Raw genomic sequence first — 22,123 nt, 5'->3', positions numbered from 1 at the left:
AACCAAAATACAGAACTAAACTGAAAGCTTTTCATTTTTTTTCTGTAATTACCAAACACAGCAGCTGCATGGTGGAAGAATAATGACCTCCCCCCTCCCTGCTGCCCATTTGGAGAAAATCCAAGGCTTGTTTGGTGCATATTTTTGTGGGTTTTTCCTTCTTATGATATTACTACTTTCCTCTGTCAAGAGCTGGGTTTGTTTTATTGCTTTAGCTAAGGACACTATGGCAATACAATAAATAGAATATAAYTGGATATATCTGTCCTGCATTTATTACTGCTGGCATGCCTAAGAATAGGCCTCAGGTCCTGAACCTCAGCGCCCTTGTGCTCAGAGCAGTACAGCATCTAACTCGCCTTTGCCCTGAAGACCTTTCCGAGATGCTTTTCCTCAGGATTGCACCACACACTGCAGAGAGCAGAGAGCCCTCAAGGTGGAAAACGACCCTGTTAAAATATCCCTGACTCACCGAGCAAGAAAATATTGACCAGAATAACCAACAGCTTCAGGGCAAAACTGCAGTGAATAAGGCAAACTCCTGTCCACAACTAACAGTCAATGATGKGGCAAAGCAGTTATAAGTAGTTTGCCTCTCAACGAGTCGGCTGGAGAGCCCCCGGACTCTTTGCTTTGCAAACTTGTCTGCTTCTGTACTACTACCTGGCACTGTGTGATCAGCACCGTTTAAATGAGTTTGAGCTGAAGGAACTCCATCGTGCAACTACTAGAGAAGTAATTCAAATATTTTGCTAAACTATGAAGTCATTTAGGTCATGAAGACACATCTGAAATGTTTAAAGTCAAGATATGCATAAAAAAAAAGAAAATAAAAGCTAAGATGTTTAATATATGAATTATAAGTAAGCTTGAGGTTCAGGTAAAGGAAGGCAACCAAGTTCAGTCTCGTGCCAAGCTCATGAGTAGCCTTTCACTATACTAAAGCATCAGGCCAAAACAACCCCAAAACACTTTGAGGTATAAGTCAACTTGGACCCTGAGCCAAGATGTATTGCTCAGCCTCAGTTCTATTAATATATTCTGTGAGCTTGCTTCAGAAGACGAGGAACTTGATAGAACCTTAAACTTGTCAGCAACCAAAGTTTCTTTTCCTGCTCTGTGTGGGAGAAATTACTAATGTTTCTTGACATTTTGACCACAATTCAGTGCTATACACATGCCAAAATCTGAAAAGTCATCTAACTATTTCTAAGACAAAATCTTAATGCAGACTGTACTCTGAGCAACAACCAGGTACTCAACTCCATCTTCTGAATAAGAAAAAGAATGGAGATTTGCTTTCTTCCAGTTAGGCCATGCCCTGTCTCCATAGGACACACTGTTTTAATTACTAAAATTCAGTGAATAGAAGTCATCTAAGTTGACACCATTTTGTATTTTCAAGGTAGAGTCAAACTTCTCTTTACAAAACCATCCGTACATATTTATATGGGCTTATTGTACAGTATATACTGTACAGAATAATGGAAGAAATCTTTAAGTAAACAATATGCTTGGATTACTGGGAAATTAGGTCTATACAGCAGACTGCAACACAAAGTGCTTCACACCATACATTATTCCTACAGAAAGAGCACATGGCCACAGAGGCATCTGACAATGTAAAGCAACTGCTACCATCCATCACCTAAACTGATGGCAAAAGGTGCCAGTAAGTGCTGCCAACTGCTGCTCTAATAAACAGTATTCGTCTCAACAGAAAGCCAGTACCATGTGCTGATTTATAGTAAATGTGTCATTCTTTCTGCTATCAGACTTGAAGACAGTAACACGTASCTTAAAGTACTAGAACATATTTTTAATAAATACACAGTAATGGTATTGGCACGGCAGTTTACCTGCTATATGTGGGTTAAAAAAAAAGGCATTTAAATTGACCATGAAGACACCTAAAGATATTTTACTACATTCTATGTTGTTGATTTCCTAAGCACTGCTTTGAGAATGAGGGATCAATAAATTACCTATGAATAATGTTTATTGATACACTTGACACCTGTGGACGCATAGGTGTCAAATCCAAGTGCTAAAGAGGCTGTGCTTAGCAGAGCTGAGGGACACACAGACTTATAATCCATACAAACACATCACGTGAGAGCTGAAGTAACAAATAGTGACCATGGAAAATAAGGAAAATAAGGAAAATGAGGAAAAAGAATGCCAAAGTCCTCCAAGTAGTAGCTTTTTTTTTTTTTTTTTAAAGCTATTACTGGAACTTTGAGTTTCTTACAACCATGACCACTGTTTCTCTTTCCAAATAAACCAGTGTTAATTAGGGAGGAACAAGAGTCACTAACAGATTTCTTCCTCCCAGAGATTATTAGTTAAATCCTTCTTTTTCAATTCCCACTGCCAGAGATATTCTTAAACCGGAGAGCAGCAGTTTCTCCCTTTCCAAACAAAAACTAGAGAGAAAGAAACAAACTCCACCACACCAGCCTAGCAAACTGGACAAGGATGACAGCATCTTCGGAGTGGGCAGCATCTCATGACAATAAAGTTCTGGATTCACAGAAGGAAACACTGCCACAAGAATTAACAACTGCTAGAAGAAACAAGTCAAAGATGGCATTTAGAGTGTAGCTGGGGAGGTTAACAGCTCAAGTTTAAGTGCTTCCTTGCTAGAATCCATTTCAAAACCACACTGACATTTTGCARATACAGTAAGGGCAATAATTAAGTAGTGTAGCATGATTCAGAGACAGATCTTCTAAAGGTGGCGGGTTGTCTGGAGTCACTGACATAATGAGTGAAAAAGGAATAAGTGTTTGGACTGTACTGTAGTATTAAAAGATGTTCACATTCTGTCTCTGTTAAACCATGTAGCTTTTTGAGCATGGCAAATTTGATTTCCTTCAGACTTAATACTTAAGTGCTTAATACTTAAGTGCTAGGTCTGACAGCAGCTTTTCCTTAACTTTCCTTTCCTTAGCTTTTCCTTTTTCCTTAATCTTCTTCCAGTGTAGATTTGTGTCTGAGCTGATGATATAGATCTTATCTTTTGAGTTACAGGATTTCTCTAATCCTGACRCCCTGTTTACTTAAACTGATACAAATTTGTCTTTGAGACATCCACCCTGCTGTTAAAGTTCTCCCTCGCAGGCTTTCAAAACTTTTAGTCAGCCACGATATTCTAAAATATTTTATAGTCCTTTGACTTAATGTCTTTTTTCTTTCCAAAAAAAAAAAAAACTGTACATCTGGTAGCTCTATACTGTGCTTATTCTGCACCTCTCATACCAAGTCAGTGATTAAGGCTGTCTGATAATCATTTAGCTTCACAATTTCATTTTTATCAATTATACTTTTCTGATTATACCCTCCAGATACTGAACTTAAAAAAAAAAAATCCACACAAAGTGAAAATTGCAGAAACAAACTTATCCACAAAGTATCCTGGAAAACAAGATGTTTGCTGTGAATTATCAACCATAAGTGACAGCAGTTTCATTACTCCAGACTTCAGGAATCACCATGGGTGGCTGACTCTACTTATCCCTGCTATTACCTTTAGGATGAAAAGATAAAGTAATTTTAACAATAGTGTGTTATGAGAGTAATTAAAATTTTCATTTTCAGTTTGCATGTTACTCTTGACCATCCTAACGTAAATTCCCATCACCAAATACTGTTGTTTATGCCATAAATTAGATCTTCAAGACAATAATTCTATTTCCCAAGACATATCAAGGACCTGTACTGTTATTGTTTCATTTTCCTTTGAAACATGAACCAGCTGTCTGATTCAATATTTCTAACTCTCAAATTCTTAACCAGAAGCCACAACGGTATTGAATGGAAATTACTTTTACTGGAAGGAACTTCAGGAACGATGAGCCTGCTGAGCAGCATTTATTTCCTTTTTATAYAAACAACATTCACGTGTACTCTCCTTCAATATGACACCTACCTAATATCAACAAGCTCGCGCAGATCAGAGTAGAAACAATACAGTGTTAATTACTGAGTCCTTCTGCCTTAGGTCCACAATCATAGCCAACCGAATTAAGAATTTATTGCAAAATGACCATTAAAATACATATTGTTTGTGAAATTTTTTATTTGGTTCTCTGGATTATTTAAGAAGCAGAATAATAAAGTTAAAGACATGATTTGATGTCATCACTATGGTTTATTCCAACTCAAAAAGCAAATGAATAATGATTTAGGATTACAAACACTAGCAAGCCAAAGATTGACTAAAAGTCCAATCTTACAAGTGGATCAGCACAGGTACACAGAAATGCCTAAGCAGCTGTACTCATACAAAGACCATTTGGGCCGTATAAAGCCAGATACTAGACTGAGATCGTCCACTTTGAAGCTCTTCCTATATTATGATGCCTACAAAAATAAAATAAAAAATCTTAATGATTGGATTGCTCAATAGAATAAAATACTTCAGTCTGGTTCAATGAGCTCCCCTCCAACTCAGAATTTGCCCTTATGGAAGGACTAATGACTTATGGCAAGCAGATTCATTATGAAATATGGCAGCTTCACACAGCTTCAGGTTTCTTACTTGATCCCAGCCAAACTGTGAATGAGAAAGGAAAGACTGCTAAGGGACAATGACAAGTTGTACCAGAGGGAAAACATAGAAAGATAGTGACAAACTCTATATGTTTTTACACTGACGGATTTGAAGCCAAAGTGCATAGCACACACTGAAAGCACCAGCTGTTGAGTATGAAACATTTCACACTTGAGACATTTAGAAACCAAACATCAATTACTGAAGTAGAAATTTAAGAATGTTTTCTGACAGGGAAATGCAAGTCCTCAGGAAGAAAAATAAATATTTGATTACTCCAACTATCGATATCAATACAAGGCCCTCAGGCATCATGCTTGTTGACTTTGTGAATCATACCTACCTACAGACAGCGCTGCACAATAGGTAATTGCAAGATGCAGAGAGCCAAAAGCAACAGCAAGCAGCTCACTGACACATTACCATGCCACCTGGCACTGGGTTAACATATCTTTCGGGGACCCTTCTCACTGTTCTGACAAGCTATTACTCAGCCACACAACCAGACTGGTCAGTCGTCATCTGCTGTGATTTGTGAGCAGTCTACGCAAAAGCTACAATTAGCCTGGAGTTATATTCTGACTCAAAGGAATGCTTATTTCAAAAAGCAATTTTTAAGGTTTTAGACTTCAGACATCAAATTACGCAGCTCTAAATCCAACTCAAAAGCATGTTTGAAATAGCACATTTTTACAATAGCTGCTTATCAGGGACCTCAAACAAAAATAAAACTTTACTCTGAAACTCATATAACTATCATTTCATGGATCCCAGCAAGGACTTGGAAGGAAATTGCCTACAGATGCGTTAGGCAAACTGTTCAGTYATCAGTTCTTGCCCTGGTGCAGGTAGCCTCTAACAGCAATGCTGTCACAAGACAACCTCTCCTCTCGTATGCCCATGCAAAGGTGGGGAAACGCTGACTTCAGTTTGACGACTACACACATTATAGCTTGATCATATCTATATTTGCACATATAACCATATTTCTGCTCTCCATAGAAACTCGGCAAACGATTATCTTGCAGGCTCACATCCATTGATGTAGATTTAACGTTCTGCTTTCCATTACAGATCAATAAAACCCCCACTGTTGCAAGCAGCAGTCTGGCAAGCTGATGACTCACTGCGCAGATGGATTAAAAGAATTAACAAATTGCTATTTGTGAACATTCACAGGAATCAGAAAGTAACTGTGAGGGGRAAAAAAAAACCAACACACAAAGATAGTAAAGGATATTCTGATCAATTTGCAGACAGCATGCCAACAAAGCAGGACAAAATAGTAATTTYTCTTCTTCACTAATTCACCTGTCTCCTCCTTATGGATTTTAATCCATACAAATGAACCAATGAAACACATTTATTAATGTTCAAATACCAGCACTAAAAATAAGGAAAGATCAATAGTCAACATCTCCCCACCTGTATAAAAGGCTCAAGAGGTCTTCTGATGTCTGCTTTCTTTGCAGGTTTTCATCAAATTATACTGAATGACTAATGTTCGGGTATTTATGGACACAAATAAAATAAAAGCTTTTAAAATGTAGTTCATAGATCAAAATTCACTAAAGAAGCTAAGAGGCAATGCAAATGGCTGCTGCCACATCTTTATTCTTCTACAACTAAGTAGTAGCATACCAGGCCCAAATCTTCAGTAATTACTTCCACAACAGAATGCAGTATTGACTTTTTCCTAAAGCACACAGGGAACCCGGAATACTTCAGCATAATTTAAGAGAAAAGCCTCAGAAAAGCAATGGCTGCTGAAGACTAATATTTACTTCATTTGCACCGAGAAGAATTGCCAGAACTATGAAGTTTGCAACTAAGTCTGCCTCTAGCTTTGGTGTTCATTTTATCAAAGAGAATGAAAATCATTAATGATCTCTATTTCTTTGTTGWTATTAGTAATAAATATATCCTCACAATCCATTGAAGCAGATGAATCTCTTTTGGGTTCTTTAGGCATGCCACTAATACAAATAAATAACAGTTGTTTTAATGCAGTCCCATGAAGACAGACTTTGACCTTTCCTTTTGGTATTTATTTACTTTCAATGATGCAAAGCACAAAAAGATAAAGCAGAAAAAAAAAAAAAGCAAAGAAAACTATTTCCTCACGTACAAAGTGCAATTTTCTTCAAGTAGCACTGCAATTATTTCCAAGGCTTAATTAAGAATGCTATCACAGCACTAGACAAATGGTACTGCTCATTAACCATTGATTAACCTACATGTCAAATCAGAATTTGCTCATAAGAAAAAACTTTATTATCTGGACATACTAAACCTGTAGAGAGATGAGCTATAACCTTCTCTCCTTTGCAGAGATGATAAGAATCCTCCTAACCAGCAGGAGAGTAACTACCATTGACCACATTGTWACAGAGTTGGCTGCTTTGTTGTGCAAAGAATTTAATGCAAAATTCTTTTGAGGTAAGACAGATACACCACCAACTTGAAGATACCCCTTATATATTCAGTTTATAATTAACCAAACTGTTTGCATTCAGCTTTCCTACACTGATATTTTTAGGACAGTAACAGGAATTGCTTATGTTGTATACATTTTATCTGAAATGTCTCATAGAAAAGCATTTTGGGTAGTAAAACAGAAAGAGGAAAAAGTTGCTCATATAAGGGAATTCAGGAATAAATTCAACATTGACTTAGGATTCGTAAACTTTTCGTTACCCTTCTCAAGCACATTAATTAACTTTAATAATAGTCATGTAATCCTTCTCAAAGATAACACACATTAGAGCAAAAAATGAAAATGAAATAACTTTATTTTCTTATAAATAATGGGAAGAACCACCTAAAGGAAAAGATGAGAGGAGTGCTTTTTGATTACTGTACAAATTCATAATGCACCATCATGTACTTTCTTAAATACACTAACGCTCATATAGGATCTGGTCATGTTCCTGTTTAATTTCCTTAGGTAGCCAATAATTTGAAAGTCATGTTCAGTAGTTCTTCCAGGAACCTCTTAACTCCTTTCCTGATTACAAGCTAATTATATGCTAACACATAGCCTAGAAAATTCAATAATAAGATACTACCACAAGTCATTTCGTCCTCTTTTTCAGGGCTAGACATAAGCTTCTCCATTTCTTTAGGTTGTGTTCAAAACACCCCAACACAATTTATTATTTATTTTAAGACTCATAGTTAGCTTATCCCCTCCTGTTCTCAATAATTCAGCAGGAACACTATCAACACCTGGTGCTTTATTGTTTCTGGGTGTTCTGATGGCCTCTTGGTTCTTCTACAAACAGCTCAGCTGCCTGGAAAACTGCTGTTTATTTACTTTTATCCATCTCACCATTAATGAACTCATTAAAACACTCTCTCCAAAGAACTCATTAAAATACTCTCTCCATCTTTCTGTAATTACATTCCTTGTAACTAAGACTTCCATTTTTGTCCTTTATCTGACTCAGGCACAGTCCATATCCTTGTCTCGAATGCTGACACCTTAGCRAAATGTTCTGCGGTTATCTTATTACACTGCCACTTCAGTGGCATGGAGTCATTTCTCTGCCRTATTATTTGATATGTTCCTGCTCTATCTTTTGGCTGAATCATTTTCATTAACATTGGCTTACAGAAGTCACTATATCCTTGCTACCTATCAATGTTCAATTGCTCCCCACGTCAAACTGATTCTTTCTTTTCGCTTGAAGTACCTCCCACTGTTTTTTCCTGCTCCTTTCTTTACTCTGAACGTTTCCCAGGTGGTATCAAGCTGTTCCACAATAGTCATGCCTATTTTTAATCCCYCCTTGGCATGCACGTACACAACCTATAATTCTTAAGGTTATTGCTATTCTTGGGAGCTTTGCCCYTCTTTGAAACAGCTCGGTCAATGTTTTCACAGGTCAGGAACACACACCAGTCAGAAGCAACTACTCTTAGCACATTTGTTCACAGAGGACTGYGACACAAGCCAATTATTGAAAATTTCCACACATTCATGAAGTTTAAGATATTTGAGTTCWGGACATATATTTTTTCTCCATCTATTCTCTTGTAAGACTGTTCTCCTTCAGAGCAGGGGCCTCCTCACCCGTATCAGCCCCATAGGCTCTGTCTCACTATGCAGTATTAGTTGAACCATCCAAGCCATTCAGTTCCTGAAAAAGCCTTCCCCTCCACCTCAACCTTTTCCCTCACAGCTCKGGATCTCAGAGCCACTTCTCCCTTCTCTCACACAGCCTCGAGCAGCCACCTCCGGCCTCCTACTTCACTTTTCCCCAGTTAAGCCCCTCTGCTCCCTTGGGGCGCCACSAACTCCACCATTTCCTTGGCCCAGCTCTACGCGGGTCACTCCCTCCATTTCAGACGGGCGCCTCTTCCCCGAGAGCCTCCAGCGGCTGGGGGCTCCCGTAACCGCACTATTACTGCGCCATCAGCCCCTGAAGAGCCCCGCGCGCCGCGGACGGCCGCGGGAGCCCCGCGAGGCGCGACCCGGGCGCCTGGGCCAACGTTCGGCCGCGGCCAACGGCCGTGACGAGGCGCCACCCGCCCCGCTCGCCATTAGCCTCCCCACACCCCAGCCTGCCGTTCAGCTCCCGCACTTTCCTCACTACCCGTGCTTTCCTCTACCGTGCCCTCTTGCCAGAAAAGTACTCATCGCGCTCTCTGCTCTCCTCTCCCAGCATTCGGAAGTAGCAACGAGCCCCTTTTCTCCCCTTTTTCATTTTATTTTACTCTTGCTTTCCTAAGCGTTAAGCGAATCTACTAATCGCCGGAAACTATGGCGCCATTTACACTCTCTCAGCGGAAGCGGAAGCTTCGCCATTTTGTTTCGGGTGATGGCGACTGTGGTGCTGTGGAGCTGGGCAGCTCCGCGCGGGCCCGGCCTTTAGGGGGACTCGCCTCTCGGACACTCACTGTTACCGCGAGTTCCCTCCTCCTCGTGGCACCCCCTGGTGATGTACGGAGGGGCCGGGGGCTCTCGACGGACCGCAGAAGACGCAGGCCCGCCGCCCCTAATGTTGTTGTCAGGCGGGGGAGCGGTCCCGGGGCCCCCCGGAGCAGGTGCAGGAGGAGGAGGTGGAGGTGGGAGTAGCCGTGTGGAGCTGCTGGTGTTCGGCTATGCCTGCAAGCTGTTTCGAGATGATGAGAAGGCTCAGTACCAGGAGCAGGGGCGACACCTTATTCCTTGGATGGGAGACCCCAAGATCATGATCGATAGGTCGGTGCAACCCAACCCCCAGCCTCTGCTGCGAGATCTCCTGTTATAGCCTCTTTCTGTTCCCCCCCTAATGCTGTGGGCAAGTGAGGGGGGCTGTGTGAGCGGCGGAGGCCTCGCTCTGGCAGGCACGTGGGCTTGCTCTTCGCTGGCGCGCTGGAGGCTGCTCCTCCGGGTAGAGTTTTTCAGATGTTGCTTTCGTCACACTGCAAAGCTTTTCCCCCTGTCAAGGGGAACTTCGGGGTTCCCCTGCCTGTCRACTTCGGGAGTTTGGCCCGAACCCTCCTGATATTTGGTGTGTTCTGAGGTTTCCTGCTCCGCATGGATAGGGTAGGGTTTACTGGGTGGAGGTTGGGAAGGAGCCTCTGTTTTCAATGTAAACCCCACTATCATCTATTCCCATTTGGAAACTAGGGAAGCCTTGTTGTCAGGATATGCTTGTCAGACCTATATTGTTTGTGTCCTCAACATAAACGGAGTGCACTGYGGGAAGCAGAAAGGTATATATCCATGTAAGGGAAAATTGGGCCTATTTCTCTTATGTAATCTGACTGCAAGCTATTTGTGTGACCTCTCATGAGCAATTCTGGGGCAGAGAACTTTCTGTTTGTGCTGTGAGCGACTATGTTAGGTAGAATGGCCCTGTATTTAGGAGCTGCTTCCTCTTCCAATTTTATATCAAAAAAAAAWTTTTTTTTAATCTCTTTTGAGGAGTGTTGTTTTGTAGTAGATGCTGGTTTATGGCATGAGAGGTTTTGAGGGGCTTGTCTTTGTTCTCTGCTTGGTCTCTACAATAGCACTGGCAGTGCAGAGTAGGATTTAGAAGTAAATTGGTTCATAATAATTCCTGCCTGTTTTTGCGGAGAGGGAGGTTGAGCAGTCGGGTTGTGTGTTTCTGAGAGGAGCACTGAGAGCTCAGTTCAAGAGGAGTTGTGGGTGTCCCTGGAAACCTCAGTGGGAGAGATGGAAGGATTTTGCTTTGGAAGAAATCACATGACATACAGTAGAAATTTGTTCCCTCAATTTCATCAGTATGTTAGGGCTAAACATGATTTTCCRTGTTTGAGTTTTAACAGGAGTATTTGACTTGGAAAATAATAAGTGTTAGTCTTTTCATTTACCTTCCATAAAACTGGAGAAAATACCCTTGCAGTATATTGGATTTTTCCCTATTAATGATTTCTATGATTGAAGTTAATTGACACATTGAAATAAATAGGGAAAAAAAAGAAAAAAAAAGAAAAGAAAAAAGTAAYGGTGATTGTAGCTTAGATGTGTTTTATGTCTTATATGAAAATAGAAGTGTTACAGTGCTTGTCTTCTAACGGCAGTTCACTTCTATGACAGATTTCTTTAGTACGTAGAGGTATTTTTATGATTCTACTTAGCTGTCTACTTAGCTGGGACCCAAATTAGAGTAGCTACAGAAATTGCTGGGAACAAAAGCTAAGTATGTGCATGTATACACATATGATAACCACCTCCCCCCCCCCCCCAAATGCAAATATCCTACGTCTATAAGCTAGGGAATTTGCACTTACTAATTTTCTAAACTCCTTTGGAAGCTTAGGTTTTTTTCCATCTGCAGCAGCAGGAAGTCTTCATTTTCACCTGTTGAGGAAAAAAAACATTGCTGTGAGAAGACATGGGTTGAAGTTTACCTGTGGACAGAGCTTGATTAACCAGACCTACTTGTTTCATTAACTTTTTGCTATTAGAATATTTACTTTCTTTATTTTTGGTCTAGCAAGTTGGCACAGGTCAAGAGTTGTGTGTGGGAAGACACCTCAGCGGAGTCGAGCTTACTGTCACTTTACTTTCCAATCAGTTTCTTTTACTGGTGCATATACATTATCCCAATGCAATGCTTTTTCTGCCAAGAAAATTATTTCTGCTTAGTGGAAAGGAACTGTACRTCATTGATCTTTGCCGTTTTTACGGTGAACCTCCTTAAATTGCATGTTTATGTTACTGTTCCTATGTATGTGTGTCTCTCTATCACATAACCCAGAACTTATTTCCTCAGCCAAATGGCTAGGGGCCGAGCCTAGCCATGATTTTACCTCCAATGGACGCAAGTTTCTATGGTGAAGATATCTCCTGAGAGTTCGGGACTAGCAGAAAGAAGCGAGGAAATTTCGACCGTTTGGTTCTTACGGATAGGTATTTATGTATTCGGGTTTGTGTGAATGTAAGCTATTTGACTTTCCAGAAAAACATATTTTGCAAGTGACATTGATTGGTTGGTTGAACTACATACGGTAAGAGCTCTTAAGGAAATGGATCCCACTTAAACTATTAAAGGATACTTTTTGCCTTTAATTGTAGTAATTTATTATTTTCTTTGAGAGGAATTTAGACAATTAAACAAATTTTCAATAGTTGGTGACAAATGATTAGCAAAATTAAATGTAACTTCTAAAAGGAAATATGTTTTAACATATACGTGTTACTTTTTTTTTCATTTTTAATGGGTAAGTATTTAAGTAGTCACATAAACCCCAGTCCTAAGTTTCTTGCATTGACCAGCTCTTTCATCTTGCAGGTATGATGGACGTGGTCACCTGCATGACCTTTCTGAATATGACGCTGAATATTCCACGTGGAACAGAGATTATCAATTGTCTGAAGAGGAAGCTAGAATAGAGGCCCTCTGTGATGAAGAGAGGTATTTAGCCTTGCATACGGACTTGCTTGAGGAGGAGGCGAGGCAAGGTATTGCTCAAGGAAACTTCCTGAGTTAGCACATGTTTAAATAAATAATTAAGAAATTATATTTACTTCAGTTTATTTTATACTCACTTTTTCTGATGTTATCTTGACAGTACCCAGTGGATTCGAAAAACGGGAGTCTTTGCGTATGTGAGAGGACCTCAGGATAGTTTAAATATAGATCCACACAGAAATTGCCCAGATTCTGAGGGCAGACTGGGATTTCAGACCAAAAAAAAAGCCCCAGAATAAACACATTCTTCTTCTTTTCAGTGTCTTTTTATTTTTCTTTCTTTGTTTTTAACTGAAAGTGAGTGTTCTTGTGTACATAATTTCAATAGAATATTTTAACCCTCAAACTTCAATTCTTCAGGAAGAAATAGTCAGCAAATACAAATGCTGCCTCTTTCTTTTCAATTTATAATTAAAGTTAAAATGAACAGGTGAAAATTTATTTATTTCTAAAAACTTAAGTTGCTTTTTTTTTGATAAATTAGCTTTTAAGTATTTTTTTTAATTGAAAATTGCATTTTTGTTCAAGAGGAGGAATATAAAAGACTGAGTGAAGCTTTGGCAGAGGACGGTACATACAATGCAGTGGGATTCCGTTATGGCAGTGATTATTATGATCCTTCAGAACCCACTGAGGAGGAGGAGCATCAGCCTGCAAAACAAAGAGGTAAGAACTAAACATAGCAAGGGTTCACTTAGATGAGCAACACACACCTCTGTCATGGTAACTTCTAGTTGAAAAATCTATGTTTCATTAAAATGAAAGGAGGATTAAAAAATTAAAAGAAGGAAAAGATCATAACAAACACAAACCATAATTAGAATACAATGTTTTTGGTTTTTTTTTTAAAAAAACCTTAGATCTTGCCATCTTAGTTTTTAAAATTAATGTCTCTTTAACATAGAATACCTCTCTCCAGCATCTTATAAAATCCAGAGTTCCAGTTCACATTTTTCCTGTCTTTAATTGTAGTAAATAAGCATTTTTAACATGAAGTTTTAAGGAAGCTTTCACAGTGCTTCTGAACTGTTTTAGTAAACTTAAGATCATTTAATAAACAGTTGGGTTATCTAAGTGTGTATTGGTGTATTGCAGTGGTATGAGATGTATTTACTGAGTTATGTGATATAAAATGAAAAAGTAATATCTTTTTAGATTTTACAGATTTTATTTTTATTTTTTTTTATTATTTTTATTTTTATTTTTATTTTTTTTTTTTCAGTTTGTATAGGAGGTCATGTCAGAGCACTGTTATTGCTGCTTGTATTCAGCCAAAAGTTTCCCTTGTATTCTTTACTACCCATACTGAATTGGGTATTTTTTTTGGCTTACCTTTTGATTTGTTTTATTCGCATTTGTTAAGTAAAATGCATAAGCTAACAGTTTCAAAGTCTCTTTGCCTGCAGTCTTTGATATTGCTCGTGAAATGGATGTTCTGCGTATTATGTAGACCAGTAAATACCTAGGGATAAGCCTACTGGAAAATTGGGGATAATGGAGAGCATGTTTGTAACTCAGCTCCTGCGTTGAGATTAAAAAAAAGAATGTCCCCTTCATTTTAGTCCCTAAACAAGAATTTGTTGAACCTTAGAGTGTGTCAGTGTGGTAGGGGATGTTTGCAAAAGTTTGTATGAAAGCATGCTATAATCTTAGGGAATCCATCTGTGATCATTCAGGGAATAAACAGAAATTACACTTTGTAAGACTGCTGTCGTGAGCCCAAATTGTTTGTCTGGATTGCTTTATGTTACTTTCCTTTGCTAAGTTGTTGAGATATCTAGAATAATTCCAGTCCATTTTTTTACTAGTGTGTGTCTGTCATAACTTATTAAGAGGAGATATAGATCTTCTGTGAAGGTACTTAAAGAAACTTAATAAAATAAATCATAATATTTGATCAACAGATCAAATAGGTTTTAGCCTCTCTAATGGATTACTGTACAACTTTCATTAGAGTTGGTAAGATGATGGAAGTGCTTGGCTTGTTTGCGTAGGACAAAATGGTAGATTAATTGGCAATGACTTTTTTTTGTGACTGTGTACTTTACTGACTTTCATCCTACAGTGTTTTATTCTGTCATTTCTTGCAGAAACAGTTCAGACAGAAAACGCGGAAGAAAATGAGGAACCTTTTGTTGCACCCCCAGGACTGAATGTACCTTCTGATGTGGAATTGGTAAGTGTGTGTATTTAACTCAGCTTATTTTTATGACAGTTTCAAAAATATGTGGTGCTTTGCTTTCATTTTTCCACTAGCTTTACCTTTGTGGATTTTAAGTCATTCTGAAATAGTAGCTTAGTTCTTTTAGTAACTTATTCCAATTCAGACAACTGTATTGAATCTTGTTCCTCACATAGAAAACTCACATAAAAATATTAAAATGTTTAGGCTAGGTGCTTTTAGCATCACTTGTGATATTATATGAGGTATTTAGGAAAAATGCCATTGTTCTTCTTGCACATAATATATTAAGTAACCACTATGCATCAGCCAGCACACAAGGTGAAATATGTATGAAATGACAGATTGTATTTTAAGAAAATCTTAAAGATTTAACTCCAAGGTTGACCTTCCAAATGTAAGGGACCATTAAACCAAAAGATTGCTTTTGTTAGAGATTCTTTCTGTGTCTTTTTTTTTTATTTCAGTCTCAATGTGAAGGGGAGACAGAGTGATTGCATTTAAAGCTGTGTTTAAGACTAGCCTATTCRAGGAGAAAAGCGATAGTTTATTTTTAAACTATTATAAATAACAACATAGAAGTTCTTTCTCTTTGTGTGATGTTCCAAAACTTGGTACATCGTAAGCTGTAAACTTAGTGGCAGCTTGTGTGTTTTACCTGAAGGAATACTTCTATCTAACTCTTTTTAACTGTCTCCTTCTAAGGTGTTTCAGCAAAATGAGGTAACSTTGGGGTCAGGATACAGTTGTAAAAATGAGGAATTTCAATATGCTTCAAGTTTTATAAGAGATAGTGATGTGATAAATAATAACCTGTCTTGTATGACGTTGATGTGAAAGTGTTAATTTACATTGGGCCTACCTTCTCAAGTTGTCTCAATTTTCTCTGTGTTTTGCTTGGTTGTGGTGGGTTTTTTTTTTTTTTTTTTTTCATTCTGAGAAGACTGGAGGATCATTTTTTTCTTCCTAGAAGAAAATTCTGAGAGGCAAAATATGACTTAAGTTATTTTTCAGACCTGAAGGATGGAGGATATTTGCTTAATTTGTAGTGACTCACCTAGAAAAAAGTTTGAACTGCAAAAAATATTTTAATATTGGAACAGAATGTCTGACTACATTATAGCATTAATGCAACTGGAGTATTTCTCAGAACCATTTCTTCCCTATTGTGACAGCTACTGCTATGTGCAGAAATTTTAACAAAGAGATCTTATCRGTTAAAATGCTTCAATTTTTTTATTAAATATAACAGTGAGCTGGAATGTGCCTGCCAGAGCTGCCTCTCTATTTGACAGTCGTTTAATTTTTTCACTTTAGAAAGTTTTGTCAGTGGTGGTGYTGGTGATCTTGGAAGCCTACTAATATTCATAGTGTATGTTTGCCAGGCTTATGAAGTAGCACAGGGTACTACGACACCAGACGGTAATTTCAGACCAGTCATTTTTGATCTTCTTCGCTTGAGGKTTTGTTATTTTTCTTCTAGTTCCATCATGAATCTCTATGCCTTAAAGTGTTTTTTGATATTCCTGTGTAAAAATTACAGGAATAGGAAAATTCAACATAGGATGAAATTGTACAACTGGCTATTCAAAGCTGCCAAATTGAGAGCTATATTGACTCTAATTAAAAGCATCTTTGATAGTGTTCTAGAGAGAAAAATAAAATTTGAAACTACAAATTATTTTCCAGATTGAATGTGTTTTTCTAATAAAGAACTAATCAGTAGAAATAATTTGTAAAAATTGTGTTCTTTGATCGCTTATTTACCTGTTTTCTTAAATAAAGCATCAATGCCTGGTGTGCTTCTGACCTCTTAAAAAAGGTTTTCTAAGCTCTGCGGTGTACTTCTGCATCTAGAATAAAAGTGAAAGCTAAAATGAATCATTAACACTTAATTTTCCATACGTATACTATATGCATTTCTGCAGGATGAAACAGACCTATTCAAGTATGAAATTAAAGACAATGAATGGTCAAGTTTTCTTTTCACTTCTTGGCATTGAGGTTGCAGTGTTCCTCACATGGAATTTCAGAAGTGGAAATGCATTGATGCTGTTTAATTTATTCAAATTCTTTTTTCCTAATGAAGTGTTCAGTGTTGTAGTTGACTCTGAGAAAGAACAGCACGTAGGAACTGTAATTCTTATATCGGTCTTCAGAAGCAACATATCCCCTTAAGAAAATGCACAGATACAAGCTTTTCTACCTAGGGAACAATATTCACATATTTAGTGATAGCAGCACAAAGAATGGCTGTTAGGAAGAAACAATTACGTGATGAGTCTTCAGAACACCTTGAGTTATTCTAAAATAGAGCCACTTGAAATCAGCACTGCTGTGTGAAGAAACATGTCTGTGTCCTGTTTGGTAAAGGCAGAAGTGTTCTTATTGCTATGTAATATACTTAGTTTAAAACTCTTATTTTTTTTTTTTTTTTTTAATCTTTTTATGGCCCTGAACATGGATTTACTTGCCAATTGAGTTTGGTGTGCAATGGCAAAAATACTTGTGCTGATAAAAGGGAGAGGATAATGCAGAGAGGAGATGAATGACCAGCTGGGGAAGGATGAACTTTTTTTTTTTTTTTTTTTTTTTTTTTTCCAGTAATGATTGGCTTCCACCAGCTGAAAGTGATTATGAAACTATAGAGCTAAAGAAAGCTAGAAATGGGGCAGGGAACTGATGCTGTTTTTAATTCTCTCTAAGTTCTGGTGAACTTTATAGGCTGCTTATGAAAATATATGTTATTTTTCTCCCACAGCCACCAACAGCAAAAATGCACGCAATTATAGAACGAACTGCAAACTTTGTTTGCAAGCAGGGAGCACAATTTGAGATTATGCTGAAAGCCAAGCAAGCACGCAACTCCCAGTTTGACTTCTTGCGATTTGATCACTACCTCAATCCCTACTATAAATTCATTCAGAAAGCTATGAAAGAGGGACGATATGCTGCTCCTTCTGAAAATAAAACAGAGGATAAAAAAAGTAAGTAATTGCTTGTCAAATGGCTGGTTTTAGGATGTGAGCCACTGAAATGCTTGCTGATCTATTTTGATAGAAAAGCCACATCTTTTTCATATACTGGAATGGCGATACTGTCACCCTGCAATTGAGATTGATGCGGTGATTTAAAGTAAGAGGATAATTGGCTTAAACAGAAAAAGATTTGTGTTAGAAAAAAATCTTTTCAGGAGAATTTCAGATTCTTCAAAAGCTTCTGTGATCTTGGAGCTTTTAGAAACACGCTAGTTCAATGAAAAGTTGGTCTGTGTACTTCACTTCTACTGATGGCTAGTAATCTCTTGTCACTTTTTGTGAATAAGTAAATTTATGAAAATCATGTTTCTTTAAAGAAAAGGCATGCACATGATGTGCACATTTCCTCCTTCTCTATAAAAACCCATATAAAACTCAGATAAAAGTTGTGACATTGTTTTCATTTAGATTCAAAAGCCAAATCTGAGGAAGATGATGATGATGACGATGAYGATGATGGAAACTATCTGCATCCCAGTCTGTTTGCATCTAAAAAATGCAGTAGACTTGAGGAGCTTATGAAGGTACTCAAAATGACTTTCTACCTTATAATTTGTGCCCTGTAGTAAGACATTTTACAATATGTAAGATGTTTTGGTAACAAAGTAGAGGTTTTTTGTTTGTTGTTTTTGTTTGTTCATTTTTTTTCAGGCTCTTACCTGARAATATTTAATATCTTTCATATAATATTTGAGAAAGAATGTTTTCTTTCTAGATTTTAGTAGATAGAATCTTAATATTTCAGCAGAATTAGTAACACTCATTGTAAGTCTTGAGATTGACTGGATGTATTAAAGATATTTTTGTTGTCTGAGCTTGCTCAATAACAGAATAATGAGAGTAACAGATGGTTGTACCATTTGAGGTACTTCTGAAAGTCTTTCAGAGGCTTCTAAATAATATTTAGCCAAATTAAGTCCTGTATTTGATTACCTTTGATAAACTAACAAGAGTAACATACGCTTTTCCATGTTGTGAATTTATGTTCCCATCAAATGAGCTTTTTTAACCAATTTACAAGGAAAAAATCTAGTTGATGCTTCAGCAAGTTAAAGAGCTACAGAAGCAATAATTTTGGTAAAGATCAGTAATATCRTCTATTTATTAATTTAGATCAGCTTGCCTTCCAAAATTAGAATTATAGTAGTGTGTTTTAAGTATACAATTCAAATTCTCATCTCTTTTCATGATTTTTTGCAGCCTCTGAAGGTGGTGGACCCTGATCATCCACTGGCTGCACTGGTCCGCAAAGCACAATCAGATAATAACTCATCTACACCACAGTCAACAGATGGAGCAGCTGCACAGACATCACAAGTAGAATATTCTTCTGATTGTAAGTGCCTTGTGATTAGGCAGCTGTTTATCTGATTGAATTGCATGTGGATGCTAATGGGAAGAAAATGCATTAGCTTCATATTTGATCATTCATAACTGATAGTTATTTTCTTTTAACCTTCTGAATGTTAGAAGGTGGTTTTAGCCACCAAGTACCTGCCACAGTGTTAGCTGTTTAGAAAAAATAAAAACTGCAGTGGGCGAGAATGGTTAGAACAGAACTCTTGATGGTTTTGATCAGCTTCAATCAGTTGCTGTTAATGAGGCCTAGTAGAGCAGAACTGTGTGAGAAAGGTGGTGATCCTTCCAGATCAAGAGTCTTTTCCAGTCCTCCCAACTGAAATTTACAGCTTTATCCTGAGAAGCCAGGAGCCCAGATTCAAAAATCTATAGTAATTTTTTGCAGTTCATTGCCCTTTTCATAATCCTTTTCTGTAGTTGTGACATTTTTATCTAGGCTAGTAGCTTTTAAGTCAAATGGCATTTTAGAACTGTACATTAAACTAAATACTATATCACAGTTTTCGTTCTCTTTATCTGTTAGTAAGATGATTGTGAAAGAGTACTAATTGCTTTGAAAATGTTTTCTTGTGCATTTATGTCCTGTAACTGATTTGTTACGACTAGTGCTTATGTTCAGGTCTGTACAATTACAAAATCCTTTAAGGGGAAAAACTGCAGAGCAAAATTAAATGCAAGTTTAAAAACACCTCTTTTGGTACAACTCAAAGAAATATTTTGTTAAATGATAATCATGTGGTTTCTTTTATCTAACTCTATCATCTATGATTCATACTAAAAGATCAAATTTTAAATCTTTAATTTCTTAAATACAATGCTTAAAAACTTAAGTGTTAAATTATTTGGAATTCACCTAATCTGAACTATAATCCTTTTCATATCAAAGCATAAGCACAGGTTTAACTGTTTAAGAGAACCATTTTCTTCTTGATAGTAGAATTGTTATTTTTGTGAGGTCTCATTACTGCTATTTTCTGCGAGCAGTAATAAACAAGTGGGATAAACTAATTCAGTCATGCCTTCTGAAGCAGTGTACTGAGATTGTAAAATATCTTCAGTGTTGAATATAAAACTGTCCCATAAGGTAATTCACGAGAGTCCCATCAAAAAAGCTTGCTGTATTAAGCAAAAAAGCATATAATAAATCTGCTTTGAACAGTTTTGTGGACTGTGTGACACTACAGAAACTCTGCAGAGCTATAATTATGTATATTGAAAKATCCCTATTAGGTGATAAATCTAGGTTTTAATATGATATTCTGTTCTAATGTTGGCAGTAGTTCTAAAGTGGAAAAATATTTTAAGTCATTTGCTCAATTCATGTAATTTCTCATCATTTCACCTTTCTTTTATGTCCTGGTACAATGCTATTAATGGAAGCCAGTAGGTAATGAGCACACTCCRAAGTAGTTGATATACCACATTTTGAATAGTTTTAGTACTGTTGTTGCAAGCACTATTATTTTGGAGATGCAAGGTGATTACGATGCATTGTAAATTTGCTTTCTCACCTCAAATGACTGGTGTTTTCAAATGTCTCAAATGTTTTCAAATATATTTCTTAATGCCAGTAAATGATTTTTTAGACTGAAGTTCAAGAGAATCTTACTAAAATTGAAATAGGAGTTCTGTGTTGATAAGGAAAATCACTAGATATTTTGAGAAAAACTAAAACTAGAATTAGTATCTGTAGAGTAATGAGAAAACTGAAGTATATTACTTTCATGTCAGTCTTGGATATGAATGCATGTGATGCATTAATATAAATGAASTCAAAGTTTGCAAGTTACATTTGCATGTTGTCTTCTTGCCTTTATAACTCAATAGATTTTTATTTTACTTCCCTTACAGCCCTTTATTCTTTATTTAAAGTCAATACTGCCATACAGGATAGCTTATGAAACTCATTTTGAGAAGATAACTCATTATAATATGATGCACTGGTTAAGCAGTGTTGATTCTGTTAAAAAGATCCAGTTAGAGACATGCAAACTGCTTTTATTACTCTGTCCTAAAATCAACTTGGAAATAATTATTAATTTCCTTCTCTTTGAATCTGTTTAAGGTATTTGGCTGAAAAATGTTGCTTATGAATGTATGCAAAGAAAGTTAATGCTCAGCCTCAAGCGATTATGGAAGGAGAAAAACTCTTACCCATGTTTAAAAAGAAAATTTTTTGTAGTATTTCTGTAATGTAATCTTAGGGAATAAAGCTAGTGTAGTTAAATATAACTTGCACTTGCGTGTATTTTTTGCAACAAAGCTCACAATTTATCTAAACTAATGAAGTTTAAATAGGATGTTTTTTGTCCATTTTTAAGATGAACATAAAATAAGCGGGTTTTAGTGGCAGTTTTTACTAGCAGTGGCAGTTTTTACTAGCAGTATGTTGTTTATTAACCTTTTGACACAGCTTTTCTGTTACTACGGAATGGATTATCATAGGATCAGGAAGTGATTAGGTTGTCACTACTGGAAAGCCTTGGTAGAGTGAGATGTAAGAAGCAGCATTGRACTGGGTAAAATGAATGGCTAATCACGCAGTGCATCGGTGACTTGCTTGTGTATGTCCATAAGGGAAGACTAAAAAGGGGAGCAAATAAAATTAAAAAGCATCACAGTTAAATACATTGAAGTACAAAGTTATGGTACTAACTGCAATAGCACATTCCTGAAGCAAGCAGTTTAATCTTAAAGCCAGTTTATATATAATAATCAGATAAATTATTGCACTAACTGGAATTACAAAGGATGTTAATCTCCATCTTTGTTTGCCTGAAAACTGCTTGTTGCCCTGCGTTTGTCCTGACACTGTTGTCAGCTGCAGGTGATGAGATTTTACCAAGTAACCTGGGTCCATCATTTATGTTAGATGTGCTAATCTTGCCTGGGTTCTTCTCTTCAGGTGTGTTGGTATCAGGACTGCTGGTATCAGTCACACATACCCKGAGGCTTTTTCCTTGATAATAATTATCTGTAGAATGTGATGCTGAATTTAATATTTTGGGAATGCTTGAGTGTGTTAAAAGGGATGATGGTGGGAGCAATACACAAACTGAGA

The 22,123-nt window shown here is 37.2% G+C and overlaps 1 protein-coding gene across 3 annotated transcripts in view; it reads left to right on the top strand.

Moving 5' to 3' along the window:
- Positions 1-9,368: 9,368 nt before the first annotated feature.
- SFSWAP (splicing factor SWAP) overlaps positions 9,369-22,123 on the top strand; it is a 41,751-nt gene continuing 28,996 nt past the window's right edge. For 2 of the 3 annotated variants that reach the window (XM_026037774.1, XM_026037773.1), the window contains exons 1-7: positions 9,369-9,761; positions 12,304-12,473; positions 13,012-13,149; positions 14,574-14,659; positions 17,427-17,652; positions 18,112-18,227; positions 18,904-19,039. In XM_026037774.1, coding sequence (XP_025893559.1) covers positions 9,499-9,761; positions 12,304-12,473; positions 13,012-13,149; positions 14,574-14,659; positions 17,427-17,652; positions 18,112-18,227; positions 18,904-19,039 — 1,135 coding nt within the window. In that variant the 5' untranslated portion in view covers positions 9,369-9,498. The other variant, XM_026037775.1, reaches the window with a different exon arrangement.

Source organism: Nothoprocta perdicaria, unplaced genomic scaffold, assembly GCF_003342845.1.
Source record: "Nothoprocta perdicaria isolate Ctin4 unplaced genomic scaffold, notPer1 scaffold_2, whole genome shotgun sequence".
In the NCBI taxonomy this organism is placed as follows: Eukaryota; Metazoa; Chordata; class Aves; order Tinamiformes; family Tinamidae; genus Nothoprocta; species Nothoprocta perdicaria.
The sequence above is the reverse complement of the archived record's forward strand: the minus strand, read 5'-3'. Positions and strand labels throughout refer to the sequence as shown.